Source organism: Macaca nemestrina, chromosome 2, assembly GCF_043159975.1.
Source record: "Macaca nemestrina isolate mMacNem1 chromosome 2, mMacNem.hap1, whole genome shotgun sequence".
NCBI classification, from domain to species: Eukaryota; Metazoa; Chordata; class Mammalia; order Primates; family Cercopithecidae; genus Macaca; species Macaca nemestrina.
In genome coordinates, this window is record NC_092126.1 from 98,676,983 (window position 1) to 98,691,784 (window position 14,802).

The 14,802-nt window shown below is 41.4% G+C and overlaps 1 protein-coding gene across 2 annotated transcripts in view; it reads left to right on the forward strand.

Annotated features, from left to right (window-relative positions):
- Nucleotides 1-14,802, forward strand: part of LOC105480148 (SUMO specific peptidase 2) — a 47,540-nt gene that overhangs the window by 22,907 nt on the left and 9,831 nt on the right. For both annotated transcript variants that reach the window (XM_011738658.2, XM_071091405.1), the window contains 8 exons: nt 1,076-1,179; nt 4,464-4,558; nt 5,438-5,489; nt 6,160-6,223; nt 7,403-7,576; nt 10,327-10,458; nt 11,847-12,050; nt 14,599-14,678. In XM_011738658.2, the coding sequence (XP_011736960.2) occupies nt 1,076-1,179; nt 4,464-4,558; nt 5,438-5,489; nt 6,160-6,223; nt 7,403-7,576; nt 10,327-10,458; nt 11,847-12,050; nt 14,599-14,678 (905 nt within the window). The remainder of the gene's footprint in view (nt 1-1,075; nt 1,180-4,463; nt 4,559-5,437; nt 5,490-6,159; nt 6,224-7,402; nt 7,577-10,326; nt 10,459-11,846; nt 12,051-14,598; nt 14,679-14,802) is intronic.

Below are 14,802 nucleotides of genomic sequence, written 5' to 3' on the forward strand. Positions count from 1 at the left end.
CACTGCACTCCAGCCTGGGTGACAAAGCAAGACTCCGTCTCAAAAAAAAAAAAAAAAAAAAGATGATGTATTAAATATTTCAGTCTCTTAGATGACAAGTCAGAAATGGGTCTGAGCAAATATCTACAGGGGAATATGCAGAAGATACACTCTAGAAATATTGGTAAGTAGTATTAGCAAGGACGTATCTGTTGATTAAGTGTGATATAAAGTACATAGAAGGGTCTGAGTCCCAGATTTCAGTTTTGGAGTCACTATGTGTCACTTACCAAGATAACCCTATGTTTACGGGGAAGATGATGACTCCAGTTTTGGACGTTGTTTAAACTCCCTGTGAAACCCACAAGAAAACCTCTCCTGGAAGCTCATGGATATAGGTGATGGGAATTTTGAGGAGGAGACACATTTCTGAATCTTTAACCTATTGCTGCTATTTAAATCAAGGGACCTGATGAGATTATTCAGGGAAGGAATGTAGTGCAAGAAGAGATATGGGCAAAACCATCAGTATGATGTAGGCAGAAGGAATAATCTGTAGTGGAGACAGAAAAAAGAATCAGAAGAACTTATTGTCTAGGAAGGCAAGGCAGGTCAGCAGGGTGAGATGCTGAAGAAAGATCAAGTAACATAAGGACTGGAAAAGTGTCTGTTGAATGTAGCCATAGGGGTTACTGGTGATGTTGGTGAGGCCAATTCATTTTGGAAGCTGCATGTTCTCGTTATGCAAGTGGATGATTTCTGCTGAGTTTTTTTGTAGTTAACCTAATTCTGTTCAACCCAGTTCTGTCAAAAACCTAGATGCCATCAGAATTTAGCAGATAACATGAATAAAGTGGCCTGGAGAGCAGTGGCTCATCTAAATGGGATAGCCCTACATAGCTATAGATTGTGGATTCAGTTGATTGAAGGAGGCCAGATTTTTTGATTTTTAAAAAATGTATAAAGTTAGTAATTAATTCAAAGAAATATTAAAAACACAGTGCTGGCAAATAAAACACATCTATGGGTTACATTTGGCCTTTTAATTATAAATTTAATGTGCTGGTACTTATCTAACATGCTTTCTTTTATTTAGGGTGTTCAAAAAGAGGAAAGGGAGAAGTACCGAAGGTTATTGGAACGACTTAAAGAAAGTGGTCATGGAAACTCTGTCTGTCCTGTAACTTCAGGTTATCACAGGTAACAATGAGCTAATAGATAATGCTTTGCTAGGCATCTTTTTTTGGTTTGTTTTTGGAGAAAGTATTGGTGGGAAGGGCTTTATTGAAAGAAGAGGTTAAACCTGAGAGAACTCGCCCTGTCATTTGCCTGGATATTTATCTAGTAATGGATAATATATAACAGTGGTTTGCAAAGTAAAATTTTATGTTACCTTTAGGACCCTTTGTTGAAGTAAACTTTTACTTTAAACTCTTATATAAAAAAGTAGATCACTGGTTGAAGTAGGTCTCCCAGGAGGCAGAGAGTTTCTTCAACCTTCCCAGCATACATTTCCCACAATCTCTCTCTCTGCCTCCCTTCCCCACCCTGCTCCTGCCCATCTCTCCATTTCTCCCATCTCCCTTCCTTCCTTCCTTTCTCCTTCACCTCCTCACAGTCTTTCTTTTTGTCTTTTTTCCTTCCCCCGCCTCACCCCCACCCCATGAGACACACCTAGTCCCTGTGGCAGCATAGAGATTGAATCTTAGCACATTTGGAAACCCGCTAGAGGCAAGATTAAAGTCTCCCAGGTCATAATAATTTTCCTTATAATACAGCTTGTTAATTAAATACTCTAATGATTTGAGCAAATATTAATAGATGAGAGTGACAGAGGGAAGTGATATCTGGCCTTGTATTTGCCTATGAAAGGAGGACAAAAAATGTGTGAGCTCAGGACTGAGGTACGCTGGGTAATTCTAACAAGTGGTGTGAGAAAACACAGGGATCCCAGAAATTATATAAATAGCAAATTGAAGGTTAAAAAGTCACGCAATACTATCTAGCTTTTTTTTTTTTTTGAGATAGAGTTTCACTCTTTTTTTTTTCTTTTTTCTTTTGAGATGGAGTCTCGCTGTGTCACCCAGGCTGGAGTGCAATGGCATGATCTTAGCTCACTGTAACCTCCACCTCCCAGGTTCAAGCGATTCTCCTGCCTCAGCCTCCTTAGTAGCTGGGATTACCGGCGCGCACCACTATGCCTGGCTAATTTTTTGTATTTTTAGTGGAGATGGGGGTTTCACCATGTTGGTCAGACTGGTCTTGAACTCCTGACCTCATGATCTGCTCGCCTCGGCCTCCCATAGTACTGGATTACAGGCATGAGCCACCGTGCCTGGCCGGAGTTTCACTCTTGTTGCCCAGGCTGGAGTGCAATGATGCAATCTCGGCTCACTGCAACCTCCGCCTCCTGGGTTCAAGTAATTCTCCTGCCTCAGCCTCCTGAGTAGCTGGAATTACAGGCGTCCGCCACCATACCCAGCTAATTTTTTGTATTTTTGGTAGAAACGGGGTTTCGCCATGTTGGCCAGACCGGTCTCGAACACCTGACCTCAGGTGATCCGCCCGCCTCAGCTTCCCAGAGTGCTGGGATTACAGGCGTGAGCCACCACACCCGGCCTACTATCTAGCTTTTGAATGCAGAAATAACAGATTATTTGAGAATAATCAGTTGTGAACTTTTAAAAAAATTCTTTAGATTTAGTCAGAATGTCAGTATTTTCTCCATTTTGAGCAGCCACATGTTGGAAGCAGCAGTATGTTTAATGATCTCTTGGCTTTGTCATGTTGGCGAAACCCTCAAACTATTTATGCTTTTGAAAGTTCCTGCTTTTGGCCGGGCGCGATGGCTCACACCTGTAATCCCAGCGCTTTGGGAGACTGAGACCGGTGGGTCACTGGAGGTCAGGACTTCGAGACCAGCCTGACCAACATGGCGAAATTCCATCTCTACTAAAAATACAAAAATTAACCAGGTGTAGTGGTGGGCGCCAGTAATCCCAGTTATTTGGGAGGCTGAGGCAGGAGAATTGCTTGAACCCAGGAGGTGGAGATTTCAGTGAGCCGAGATCATATCACTGCACTCCAGCCTGGGTGACAGTGTGAGACTCCGTCTCAAAAACAAAAAACAAAAAAAAGAGTTCTTGCTTTTATTTTTTTCTATTTTTTTTTTTTTTTTTTTTTGAGACGGAGTCTGGCTCTGTCGCCCGGGCTGGAGTGCAGTAGCCGGATCTCAGCTCACTGCAAGCTCCGCCCCCCGGGTTTACGCCATTCTCCTGCCTCAGCCTCCCGAGTAGCTGGGACTACAGGCGCCCGCCGCCTCGCCCGGCTAGTTTTTTTTGTATTTTTTAGTAGAGACGGGGTTTCACCGTGTTCGCCAGGATGGTCTCGATCTCCTGACCTAGTGATCCGCCCGTCTCGGCCTCCCAAAGTGCTGGGATTACAGGCTTGAGCCACCGCGCCCGGCCTATTTTTTTCTATTTTTTAAATTTTAAATTTTTTATTTTTTGAGATGGGGTCTCCCTCTGTCACCCAGGCTGGAGTGCAGTGGCTCCATCTCTGCTCACTGCAACCTCTGCCTCTCGGGTTCAAGCAATTCTCCTGCCTCAGCCCCCTGAGTAGCTGGGATTACAGGCGCGTGCCACCATGCCCAGCTAATTTTTTTTGTTTGTTTTTAGTAGAGACAGGGTTTCAGCATGTTGGTCAGGCTGGTCTCGAACTCCTGACCTCGTGATCCGCCCGCCTCGGCCTCCCAAAGTGCTGGGATTACAGGCGTGAGCCACCACACCTGGCTGAGTTCTTGCTTTTAATGTATTGTTTCAGGATCGATTTAAATATATAGCTTAAAAAGTTTTTTATCTTTTTTTTTTTTTTTTTTTTTTTTTTTTTTTTTTTGAGACGGAGTCTGGCTCTGTCACCCAGGCTGGAGTGCAGTGGCCGGATCTCAGCTCACTGCAAGCTCCGCCTCCCGGGTTTACGCCATTCTTCTGCCTCAGCCTCCCGAGTAGCTGGGACTACAGGCGCCCGCCACGTCGCCCGGCTAGTTTTTTTTTTTTTTTAGTAGAGACGGGGTTTCACCGTGTTACCCAGGATGGTCTTGATCTCCTGACCTCGTGATCCGCCCGTCTCGGCCTCCCAAAGTGCTGGGATTACAGGCTTGAGCCACTGCGCCCGGCCGTTTTTTATCTTTTAATCTGAGTTTTGTCACACTGAGATTTTTTGGTTAATGCGTCACTGGGGATTCAGAACCTCTGATTTTACAAATAGAGAAACTGGAGTTCAGGTAACTTGGCTGAAATATTATTAGAGTCAGGATTAGACTCCTTTTATCCTAGTCCCATGTAGTTGTTTCCTTTCTGTTGTAATTTGATATAATTGGGTAGTCAATCACCCCTATTTGGAGAAGCTTGCTGGACAGAGATAATGCATATTAATGATACACTTTGCTTTTGTATCTGATCTCCCTCACTTTTTGTGTTTCTAAGTTCTCAAAGAAGTCAGATGGACACATTAAAGACCAAAGGCTGGGGGGAAGAGCAAAATCACGGAGTCAAAACAACTCAGTTTGTTCCAAAACAATGTGAGTTCCTAGATTTAGCCTTGTCTTAATATATTGACCTTATTTCATGTTACAGTGTTCATATGAGGTAGAAAATTGACATTCAAGTGTAGATGGTGTACCAAAATACTGTCAAATCTCACGGCGTTGGGCCAGGCGTGGTGGCTCACGCCTGTAATCCCAGCACTTTGGGAGGCCAAGGCAGGTGGATCACCTGAGGTCAGGAGTTCAAGACCAGCCTGGACAACATGGTAAAACCCCATCTCTACTAAAAATACAAAACTTAGCCAGGCATGGTGACACTTGCCTATAATCCCAGCTACTTGGGAGGCTGAGGCAGTAGAATCGCCTGAACCTGGGAGGTGGATGTTGCAGTGAGCCAAGATCACACCACTGCACTCCAGCCTGGGCGACAGCGAGACTCTGTCTCAAAAAAACAAAAACAAAAAAACCTCACAGCATTGACTGGGGCTTATCTAGGAGTTTAGTAGAACAGCTGTTTCAAGGTGAAGTAGATTCATAACATGGCTCTGGATAATTATCCTTAAGCTGCTAGATAGTAGCAACTCTTTTGTGAGCTGAAATTTTATTATATTCCCTATATAACAATTTCCTTATATTTCTCCACTTACTGTCCACTAAATGACAGCTTACCAAATGAGGAGATATCACTCAGTTTATAGTAAAGATTATATTTAAACAACAAAGATATGTAGCAAAGATATGTATGCATTTTTTTAGGCAACTTAGTGTATAGGGAGGCTAGTGTCTTTGGAATTCACTGTAGCATTTCAGTGTATAGGAATGTCTTGACATTGTGGAAACTCTGTAAGCTGAAATTCTAACTATATTATTCATTAATGAAGGAAACATTTAATCTTTTCTTTACCATCCTCACAGATAGACTTGTTGAAACAAAGGGACCTCTATGTTCATTGAGAAGTGAAAAGAGGTATGTATATTCAGTTCATTCTTTTAATATATATTTTCTTATTTTCTAAGCCATATTTATGAGTAAGCAGTTCTGAGGAACTGTGAACTCTCTTGAGTTCTGGTAGTTGGTCAGCATATTTAGGTAGATAGGTAGCTAGCTCTTGTGTCAGATGCCCACCCTAGCCTGGTGGGTTGGGGGGTGCCCTTTATCTCTCAGGCATCAGTGGTTGGGAGAAACATATGCTTCTTAGATGGGAGTTTGGTTGGTGTGGGGATGTCTAGTGATCAGTGTTTTTAGGATAGGAACAGTAAAGGCAGCTCTGCATGCTTTAGGATTTTGGGATGATGGTTTACAGCAGAGTTTGTAAACTATGGCCCATGGGCCAAATCTGGTCTACTTACCTATTTTTGTATAGTAAATTTCTACTGGAACATGCGAATTCATTTACACACTATCTATGGCTGCTTTTAAATTACAGTGGCAGAGTTGCCACGATGTGCCCAAGACCATAAAACCTGCAAAGCCTAAAATACCGTCTGTTCCTTTTCAGAAAAGTTTGTCGACTCTTGGTTTAGAGTATTGTATAAACTCAAGGCAATTTTTATTTACAAATTATGAAATCTTATTTCTAAAACTAGGATGTAAGTCATCTAGCAGAAGTCTGTCATCTCTCAATTTGTTTCCTTAGGTGTTCAAAGGGGAAAATTTCTGATACGGAGAAGATGATCGGAATTAGATTTGAAAATGAAAGTGTAAGTGAAAATCCCCGTTACATTTGATATCTGTGTTCTTACATAACTTATGTTTTGGTGCCCATGAAAAGCAAGAAAAAGCATATATATATGTGTGTTACTTTGATTGTTAATTCTGTTGTTTTTCTTTAAAAAAGCAGCAAGCCAGCCAGGCACAGTGGCTCATACCTGTAATACCAGAACTTTGGGAGGCCAAGGCAGAAGGATCACTTGAGCCTAGGAGTTTGAGACCAGCCTGGGCAACATAGTGAGACTGTCTCCACAAAAAAATTTAAAACTTAGCCAGGCATGGTGGCACATCTGTAGTCCCAGCTACTCGGGAAGCTAAGGTGGGAGGATCGCTTGAGCCCAAGAGGTCAAGGCTGCAGTGGGCTGTTATCACACCACTGCACTCCAGCCTGGGTGACACAGTGAGACTCTGTCTCCAAAAAAAAAAAAAAAAAAAAGGCAACAAAGCAACAGGAAACATTGAAAATACACAACTTTTTTCTGCCTTCTGAGTTGTTGGAGTTTTGCCTCTACAGTAGCCACCTTTGTTTATGAGAGACCAACCTGCCTCCATACCAACACATTACCTACATTTTATGGCTTCTTAGGGAGAATTTCTTAAAAGTCATACATCTCTGGAAAGAGATGATATGTTCTGGGGTGCTGGCAGAATTCTATTTGTTTACCACAATTGTGGTTATATAGTTGTTCATTTTACAAAAATGAAGTAAGTGGTATGTTAATGTTTTGTGCATTTTCTGTCATATAAAATGACTTTTTACAAGGATGAACTAGAACCAAGTTTAGTTACGGTAAAGATAGTAGGGATTTATTCTGAGTGATGGGATTGTGGGTCATATTTTTTGCTGTTTAAAACTTTCATAATATCTTTTAAACATACTGTTTTTAATTGTGATAGGAGAACTGAAAATACTTTTCTTGCTACTTCCAGGGAAGGTGGTGAGTGTTCTGTTTCATGGTTTGTAACTGAGGGTCCTGTGAGGCCTAGGTCTGGAGCTTTTTTTGTTCCCCCTTGCAGGGACAGACAGATATGGTAAATCTACTCACTTGGGGGATTTGCTAATTCTCTTTTCTTTCACATTAGTGGCAGTTTTATATTTCATGTGTAATCCGTGTTTATATTTGCAAGTATCAAACATGTCAGTAGAATTTAGATACTTTTTTGATCAGAGGAGGGGATACCAACTGGAGCCCGACCTATCAGAAGAAGTGTCGGCCCGACTCCGCCTGGGCAGCGGAAGCAATGGCTTACTCAGGAGGAAAGTGTCAATTGAGACAAAGGAAAAGAATTGCTCAGGCAAAGAGAGGGACAGAAGAACGGACGATCTCCTTGAACTCACAGAGGTATTGTTCTTTGTATTGATCCTAAAAAGAGGCATGTCTTTAAATAACCTCAGTTATTCTAAACTTGAATATTTTGTTTTGAGGACTTTCTCCAGACTAGAGATGAATGTATGAAAACAAATCAGGTCCATAGTCTGTTTATTCACTTTGACTACATTGATCTTTAGTGAGTCATGATCATTAGTGGCCTAAGGGATCAGATTGATATTTAGCAAATGTGAGTCAACACAATCATCTCATATCTTGGAATACAACAGATTCTTTGTAAATTCTAACCTTCAAATATGTTGAGTTATATAGTATGGGTTTGGCATTAGGAATAAGTTCATTGCATTTTTTAAAAAAGTGGTTACAGTTTACTAAAATGCCCCTTTTGCTGATTATTGCATTTGAAAATAATAAAAATTTACAGAACATGAAGAATGAAGGTAGTTAAAATTCTTTTTTTTTTTTAATTTTTTTTATTTTTTATTTTTATTTTTATTTTATTTATTTATTTATTTTTTTTTTTTTGAGACGGAGTCTCGCTCTGTCGCCCAGCCCAGGCTGGAGTGCAGTGGCGCAATCTCGGCTCACTGCAAGCTCCGCCTCCCGGGTTCACGCCATTCTCCTGCCTCAGCCTCCCGAGTAGCTGGGACTACAGGCGCCCACAACCGCGCCCGGCTAATTTTTTGTATTTTTAGTAGAGACGGGGTTTCACCGTGGTCTCGATCTCCTGACCTTGTGATCCCCCCGCCTCGGCCTCCCAAAGTGCTGGGATTACAGGCGTGAGCCACCGCGCCCGGCCGGTAGTTAAAATTCTTAAAGATGTGCCACATCTTGGCTTCCTCTACAATGTTGCCCTAGTAGGCAAATCTCTTGAATACTTACTGTTATATTGGGCATGCAGGTGGAGAGAGAGAGAGATCCATAAAATAGTGAAGCTGTGTGCTGGGGGAGGAAGCATATATTTAGAAGAAAATAATTTCTTCTTTTTTTTTTTTTTTTTGAGATGGAGTTTCACTCTTGTTGCCCAGGCTGGAGTGCAATGGCGCGATCTTGGCTCACTGCAACCTCTGCCTCCTGGGTTCAGGTGATTCTCCATGCTCAGCCTCCCAAGTGGCTGGGATTACAGGCACCTGCCACCACACCCAGCTAATTTTTGTATTTTAAGTAGAGACTGGGTTTCACCGTGTTGGCCAGGCAGGTCTCGAACTCCTGACCTTAGGTGATTTACCCACCTCAGCCTGCCAATGTGCTGGGATTATAGGCGCGAGTCCCTGCCCCGGGCCTAGAGGAAAATAATTTCTATTGGGTTAAAGGATTTAGTTTTGTATTCTAAATAATGCATTTATCTGCATAATTCTTTAGTATGATGAAGCCATTTATTCCATAAGGAGTCAATTGCTAAATTGCTGCCTGGTTTCCAAGTTTCTGCCTGTTTGCTTATTCTCTTCATGTCAAAAAGGATGGTATAACCCCTTAGATGTCCTAATCTTATTTTGATGTTTTATTTACTTATTTTTAAGATGGAGTCTCGCTCTGTCGCCAGGCTGGAGTGCAGCGGCACGATCTCAGCTTACTGCAACCTCTGCCTCCCAGGTTCAGGTGATTCTTCTGCCTCAACCTCCTGAGTAGCTGGGACTATAGGTGCATGCCACCATGCCCAGCTAATTTCTGTCTTTTTAGTAGAGACGGGGTTTCACCATGCTGGCCAGGCTGACCTCATGATCCACCCGTCTTGGGTTCCCAAAGTGCTGGGATTACAGGCGTGAGCCACCGCACCCAGCCTATTTTGATGTTTTAAAAGTTTAAAGGAGAGAATGGGTGCAGTGGCTCACGCCTGTAATCCCAGCACTTTGGGAGGCTGAGGCAGGCAGATCACTTGAGGTCAGGAGTTCAAGACCAGCCTGGCCAACATGGTGAAACCTCGTCTTTACTAAAAATACAAAAAAAAATAGCTGGCATGGTGGTGCGCACCTATAATTCCAGCTAATCAGGAGACAGAGGCACAAATATCGCTTGAACCCGGGAGGCAGAGATTGCAGTGAGGTGAGATCATGCAACTGCGCTCCAGCTTGGGTGACAAAGTGAGACTCTGTCTCAAAAAAAAAATAAAAGTTTAAAGTGGAAATCAGGATTTTAGTATTATGAAGGGAGCAAAGGCCAGGAAATTAGACACACCTGGGTTCAAATATTTGTTCTACCTTTTAATAATTATATGACTTTGAATATGTAAAATAAATTCTCAGTTTTCTTCTCTATAAAATGGTAATAATATCTTCCCCACTAATACGGATTAATGATGTGCTTCAAGCATCTAACACCATGTTTGGCTCATAGTGGTTAATACATAGTAGTAGGATAATTGAGACCATACTTTAGATGTAAATATTATTATTATTGTTTCCACAAGCTAATAAGTGAACCAGCATTTGTTGTATTAGTAAGATTGCTTTGTAGTTACAAGTTAAAATATTTGCAGGGTTGGTGTGGTGGCTCATGCCTATAATCTCAGCACTTTGGGAGGCCAAGGCGGGTATTGCTTGAGCCCAGGAGTTTGCAACCAACTTGGGCAATATAATGAGGCCCCATCTCTATTACTAAAAAATAAGAAAAAAATGTTTTCATACTATAGTAAGTCTTTGATAGTATATTTTTCTCAAGAGTCAGGTGTTGCCGAGATGAAAAACTTTTTTCAGTCTCAGAGTTTTCAATAACTGATAATGGGTTCTATATTAAAATAACAACTTCTGGACTTTCTAATTCAGGACATGGAAAAGGAAATCAGTAATGCCCTAGGCCATGGCCCACAGGATGAAATCCTAAGTTGTGCTTTCAAATTGCGAATTACTCGAGGAGATATTCAGACATTAAAGAACTATCACTGGCTCAATGATGAAGTAAGTTGTATTCCCTCCCCCTTTTGGCCATCATTAATTTTAACTATTTATTTATTATCTGTAATCAAAGTGACTTCTACCCAGTTATAAGAGGTTGGTAAAGCAACTTTTAGTTATAATTAAAACAAAAACATCTTAAATCTTAAAAAGATGGTTAGTTCTGATTTTCTTCCTTTAATTAGCAATATTTCCCTTTTCTGCATCTGTACTTTATTACATCCACCACTCCATTTACTGGTCTTCAGTAAACCCTGGGTACAACTGATGAATGGGAGGAAGCAGCAAGTGATACTGTATTTTAGGTAAATTCTTATAGTAGCTGTTTTTTTGTTTTTGTTTTTTGTTTTTGAGACAGAGTTTCGCTCTTGTTGTCCAGGCTGGAGTGCAATGGTGCAGTCTTGGCTCCATGCAACCTCCACCTTCTGGGTTTAAGCGATTCTCCTACCTCAGCCTCTCAAGTAGCTGGGATTACAGGCATGCACCACCACGCCCGGCTAATTTTGTATTTTTAGGAGAAACAGGGTTTCTCCATGTTGGTCAAGCTGGTCTCAAACTCTGGACCTCAGGTCATCTGCCCACCTTGGCCTCCCAAAGTGCTGGGATCACAGGCGTGAGGCACCACGCCTGGCCTGTTTTATTTTTTGAGTAATAAAAGGATATATTGATTACTATATACTGTATGTATTTTTCTTTATTTGAGTGATAGCTGAAAAATTTTGCCTAACTTGTCATCTTGTATCCTTATTACATTTAGCAGAAGCTAACTCTTAAGTTCTTTGACAATTTTCTGGTGGGTTCTTTCCCGAACTGTTTAGCCCCTGCATCTTCTCTCTTTGAGGGAAATCCCCTATGACTAGTTACTTATAAACACATTCTTTGAAAACAGGAATGTTTTGTTTTACATTATAATGTAATTTGTTTATTGTAGAACATTTGGAAAATACAGGAAAAGTAAAAAATATTACTGTTCAAAAGTACCACCACTTAAAGATAAATAAAATGTTAATATTTTGGTGTATGTCCTTCCAGTTTATATTTTAAAATTGAAGTCTAATTTATATATAGTAAAATTCACTTACTGTTAATATTTTTGCATTTTTTTGCTGTGTTACAGTTATGTAGATCTTTTCATTATTGCACAGACTTTCTTCCTGGATTCCATCTTCTGGCCGTTAAGTGTTACTTACATGCCTTAAAAGTAGAGTTTCATTCCATTTTCATGTGTTCCATTTTGCACTGATCACTTTTTTCCCTGTCTTCTACTATAGAGAGTCCTTTTATCCCCTTCTTTAGTACCTTACCTTCGAATTCATCCTTATTCAGGTAGAAATTTAGTTTTGATAATATATTTGCCATGTTCCAACTTTTGTTCCCTTGGTATTTTGTAGGTCATTAATTTTTACATGAATCTTCTGGTGGAAAGAAATAGAAAGCAAGGCTATCCAGCACTTCATGTATTTAGTACTTTCTTCTATCCTAAATTAAAGTCTGGGGGTTACCAAGCAGTGAAACGATGGACCAAAGGGGTAAATCTCTTTGAACAAGAAATTATTCTGGTGCCTATTCATCGGAAGGTACATTGGAGCCTGGTGGTGAGTAGAGAGGGTTAATGGTTAATTGTTGGACTTTGGATAAAGACCATTTTTTAAAAATAATGCTGCCTGGCCGGGCGCGGTGGCTCAAACCTGTAATCTCAGCACTTTGGGAGGCCGAGACGGGTGGATCACGAGGTCAGGAGATCGAGACCATCCTGGCTAACACGGTGAAACCCCGTCTCTACTAAAAAATACAAAAAACTAGCCGGGCGCGGTGGCGGGCGCCTGTAGTCCCAGCTACTTGGGAGGCTGAGGCAGGAGAATGCTGTAAACCCGGGAGGCAGAGCTTGCAGTGAGCTGAGATCCGGCCACTGCACTCCAGCCTGGGCGGCAGAGCGAGACTCTGTCTCAAAAAAAAAAAAAAAAAATGCTGCCCTTTTCTGCCCTGTGTATAAAGGCCAGTAGTATATATTATAAGCATGCCCTGCAGAGTCTTTTATTTTTTATTTTTTTTAATGTCTCCTCCTTCACCCAACCCTTTTTAGTTCTTATTTATTTATTCTTTAAAAATTTTTATATTTATTTTATTTTACTATTTTTTAAAATTAGAGACTAGGTTTTGCTGTGTTACCCAGGCTGGAGAGAATTGGTGTGATCATAGCTCATTGCAGCCTGGAAGTCCTGGACTTAGGTGGTCCTCCTGCCTCAGCCTCCTGAGTGACTAGGACTACAGGCATGGTCCACCATGCTTGGCTAATTTTATTTATTTACTTATTTGGCAAGATGGAGTCTTGCTATGTTGCCCTGGTTGGTATCCAACGTCTGGCCTCAAGTGGTTCTCCTGCTTCAGTTTTCAAAGTACTGGTATTACAGGTGTGAGCTACCATGCTTGGCCTTTTTTTCTTTTTCTTTTTCTTTTTTTTTTTTAATTTTTATTTCTAGAGACAGGGTCTCATTCTGCCACCCAAGCTGGAGTATAGTGGCACAACCATAGCTCACTGTAACCTCACCTCCTGGGCACAAGTGATCCTCTCACTTTAGCCTCCCAGGTAGCTGGGACTACAGATGTGCACCACTATGCCTGGCTAATTTTTTTAAATTCATTTTTAATTTTTTTGTAGAGACAGAGTCTTGTTTTTTTTTGCCCAAGCTAGTCTCGAGCTCCTGGCTTTAAGTAGTCCTCCCACCTCAGCCTCTCAAAATGATGGGTGAGCCGCCGCACCGGGCCTCCTTTTTAGTTCTTGAGTTGAACAACTTAGTAACCTAGAAAACAAATCCCTTGAACTTGAGGAGCTTTCTTTTTTATTTATTTAATTATTTTATTTATTTATTTATTTATTTTGAGATGGAGTCTTGCTCTGCCTCCCAGGCTGGAGTGCAATGGCGCAATCTCAGCTCACTGCAACCTCCGCCTCCTGGGTTCAAGCGATTCTCCTGCGTCAGCCTCCTGAGTAGCTGGGATTACAGGTGTGGGCCACCGTACCTGGCTAATTTTTGTATTTTCTGTAGAGACGGAGTTTCACCATCTTGGTCAGACTGGTCTTGAACTCCTGACCTCGTGATCCACCACCTCAGCCTCCCAAAGTGCTGGGATCATAGGTGTGAGCCACCTTACCCGGGCGAGGAGCTTTCATTTTTAATAGGAAAGAGTCTTAGTACACATAAGGGTTATTATATTTATTTAGTTTTGTTTACAAGATAGTACAGGTTTATTGTAGAAAAATGCACTTATAAGGCCAGTTGTGGTGGCTCATGCCTATAATCCCAGACTTTGGGAGGCCGAGGCAGGAGGGGTTGCTTGAGCCTAAGAGTTTGAGACCAGCCTGGGCAACATGGAAAGACCCTGTCTATATACAAATTTAAAAATTTGCTGGGCATGGTGGTGTACACCTATGGTCCCAGCTACTTGGGAGGCTGAGGTGGAAGATTCCCTGAGCCCAGGAGGTCAAGGCTGCAGTGAGCTGTGATCACACCACTGCACTCCAGCCTGGGTGACAGAGTGAGATCTTGTCTCAAAAAAAAAGTCTCATCACTCTGAGAGGACCACTAATTTTTTAACTTAAAAATACACTTTTTTACTAAAGTTACATAAGATATGTTTTTAACTAAAAAAAATTTTAATACATGTACCAATATAAGTGGATATCGTTTTTCTTTTTTTTTTTTTTTCTGAGACAGTCTCGCTGTAACCCAGGCTAGAGTACAGTAGCACAATCTCGTCTCGCTGCAACCTCTGCCTCCCAGATTCAAGTGATTCTCCTGCCTCAGCTTCCTGAGCAGCTAGGACTACAGGCGCGTGCCATCACACCCGACTAATTTTTGTATTTTTCAGTAGAGACAGGGTTTCACCATGTTGGTCAGGCTGGTCTCAAACTCCCGACCTCATGATCCGCCTGCCTCGGCCTCCCAAAGTGCTGGGATTACAGGTGTGAGCCACCATGCCTGGCCCTGGATTTCTAAGATACATAATACATTTTTTATGTATCTTAGAAATCCATTTATATTGTTACATGTATTTTTTAAAAGATGCTTTTATTTTTGGAAGTAAAATTCTCACTCCTCTTACATTTAAAATGTTTCTGGATGTTATCTTTTTCCATTATAGGTGATAGACCTAAGAAAAAAGTGTCTTAAATACTTGGATTCTATGGGACAAAAGGGCCACAGGATCTGTGAGATTCTCCTGTAAGTAAAGGTTGAAAACCTCACTACCCCCTGTTGAGGTGATCTCTCTTCTATCTCATCCTAGGAAGCTGTGTGGATGGTAGTCTTATGTATAGTTAAGGCTATTTCAGGACTTAGAATGCAT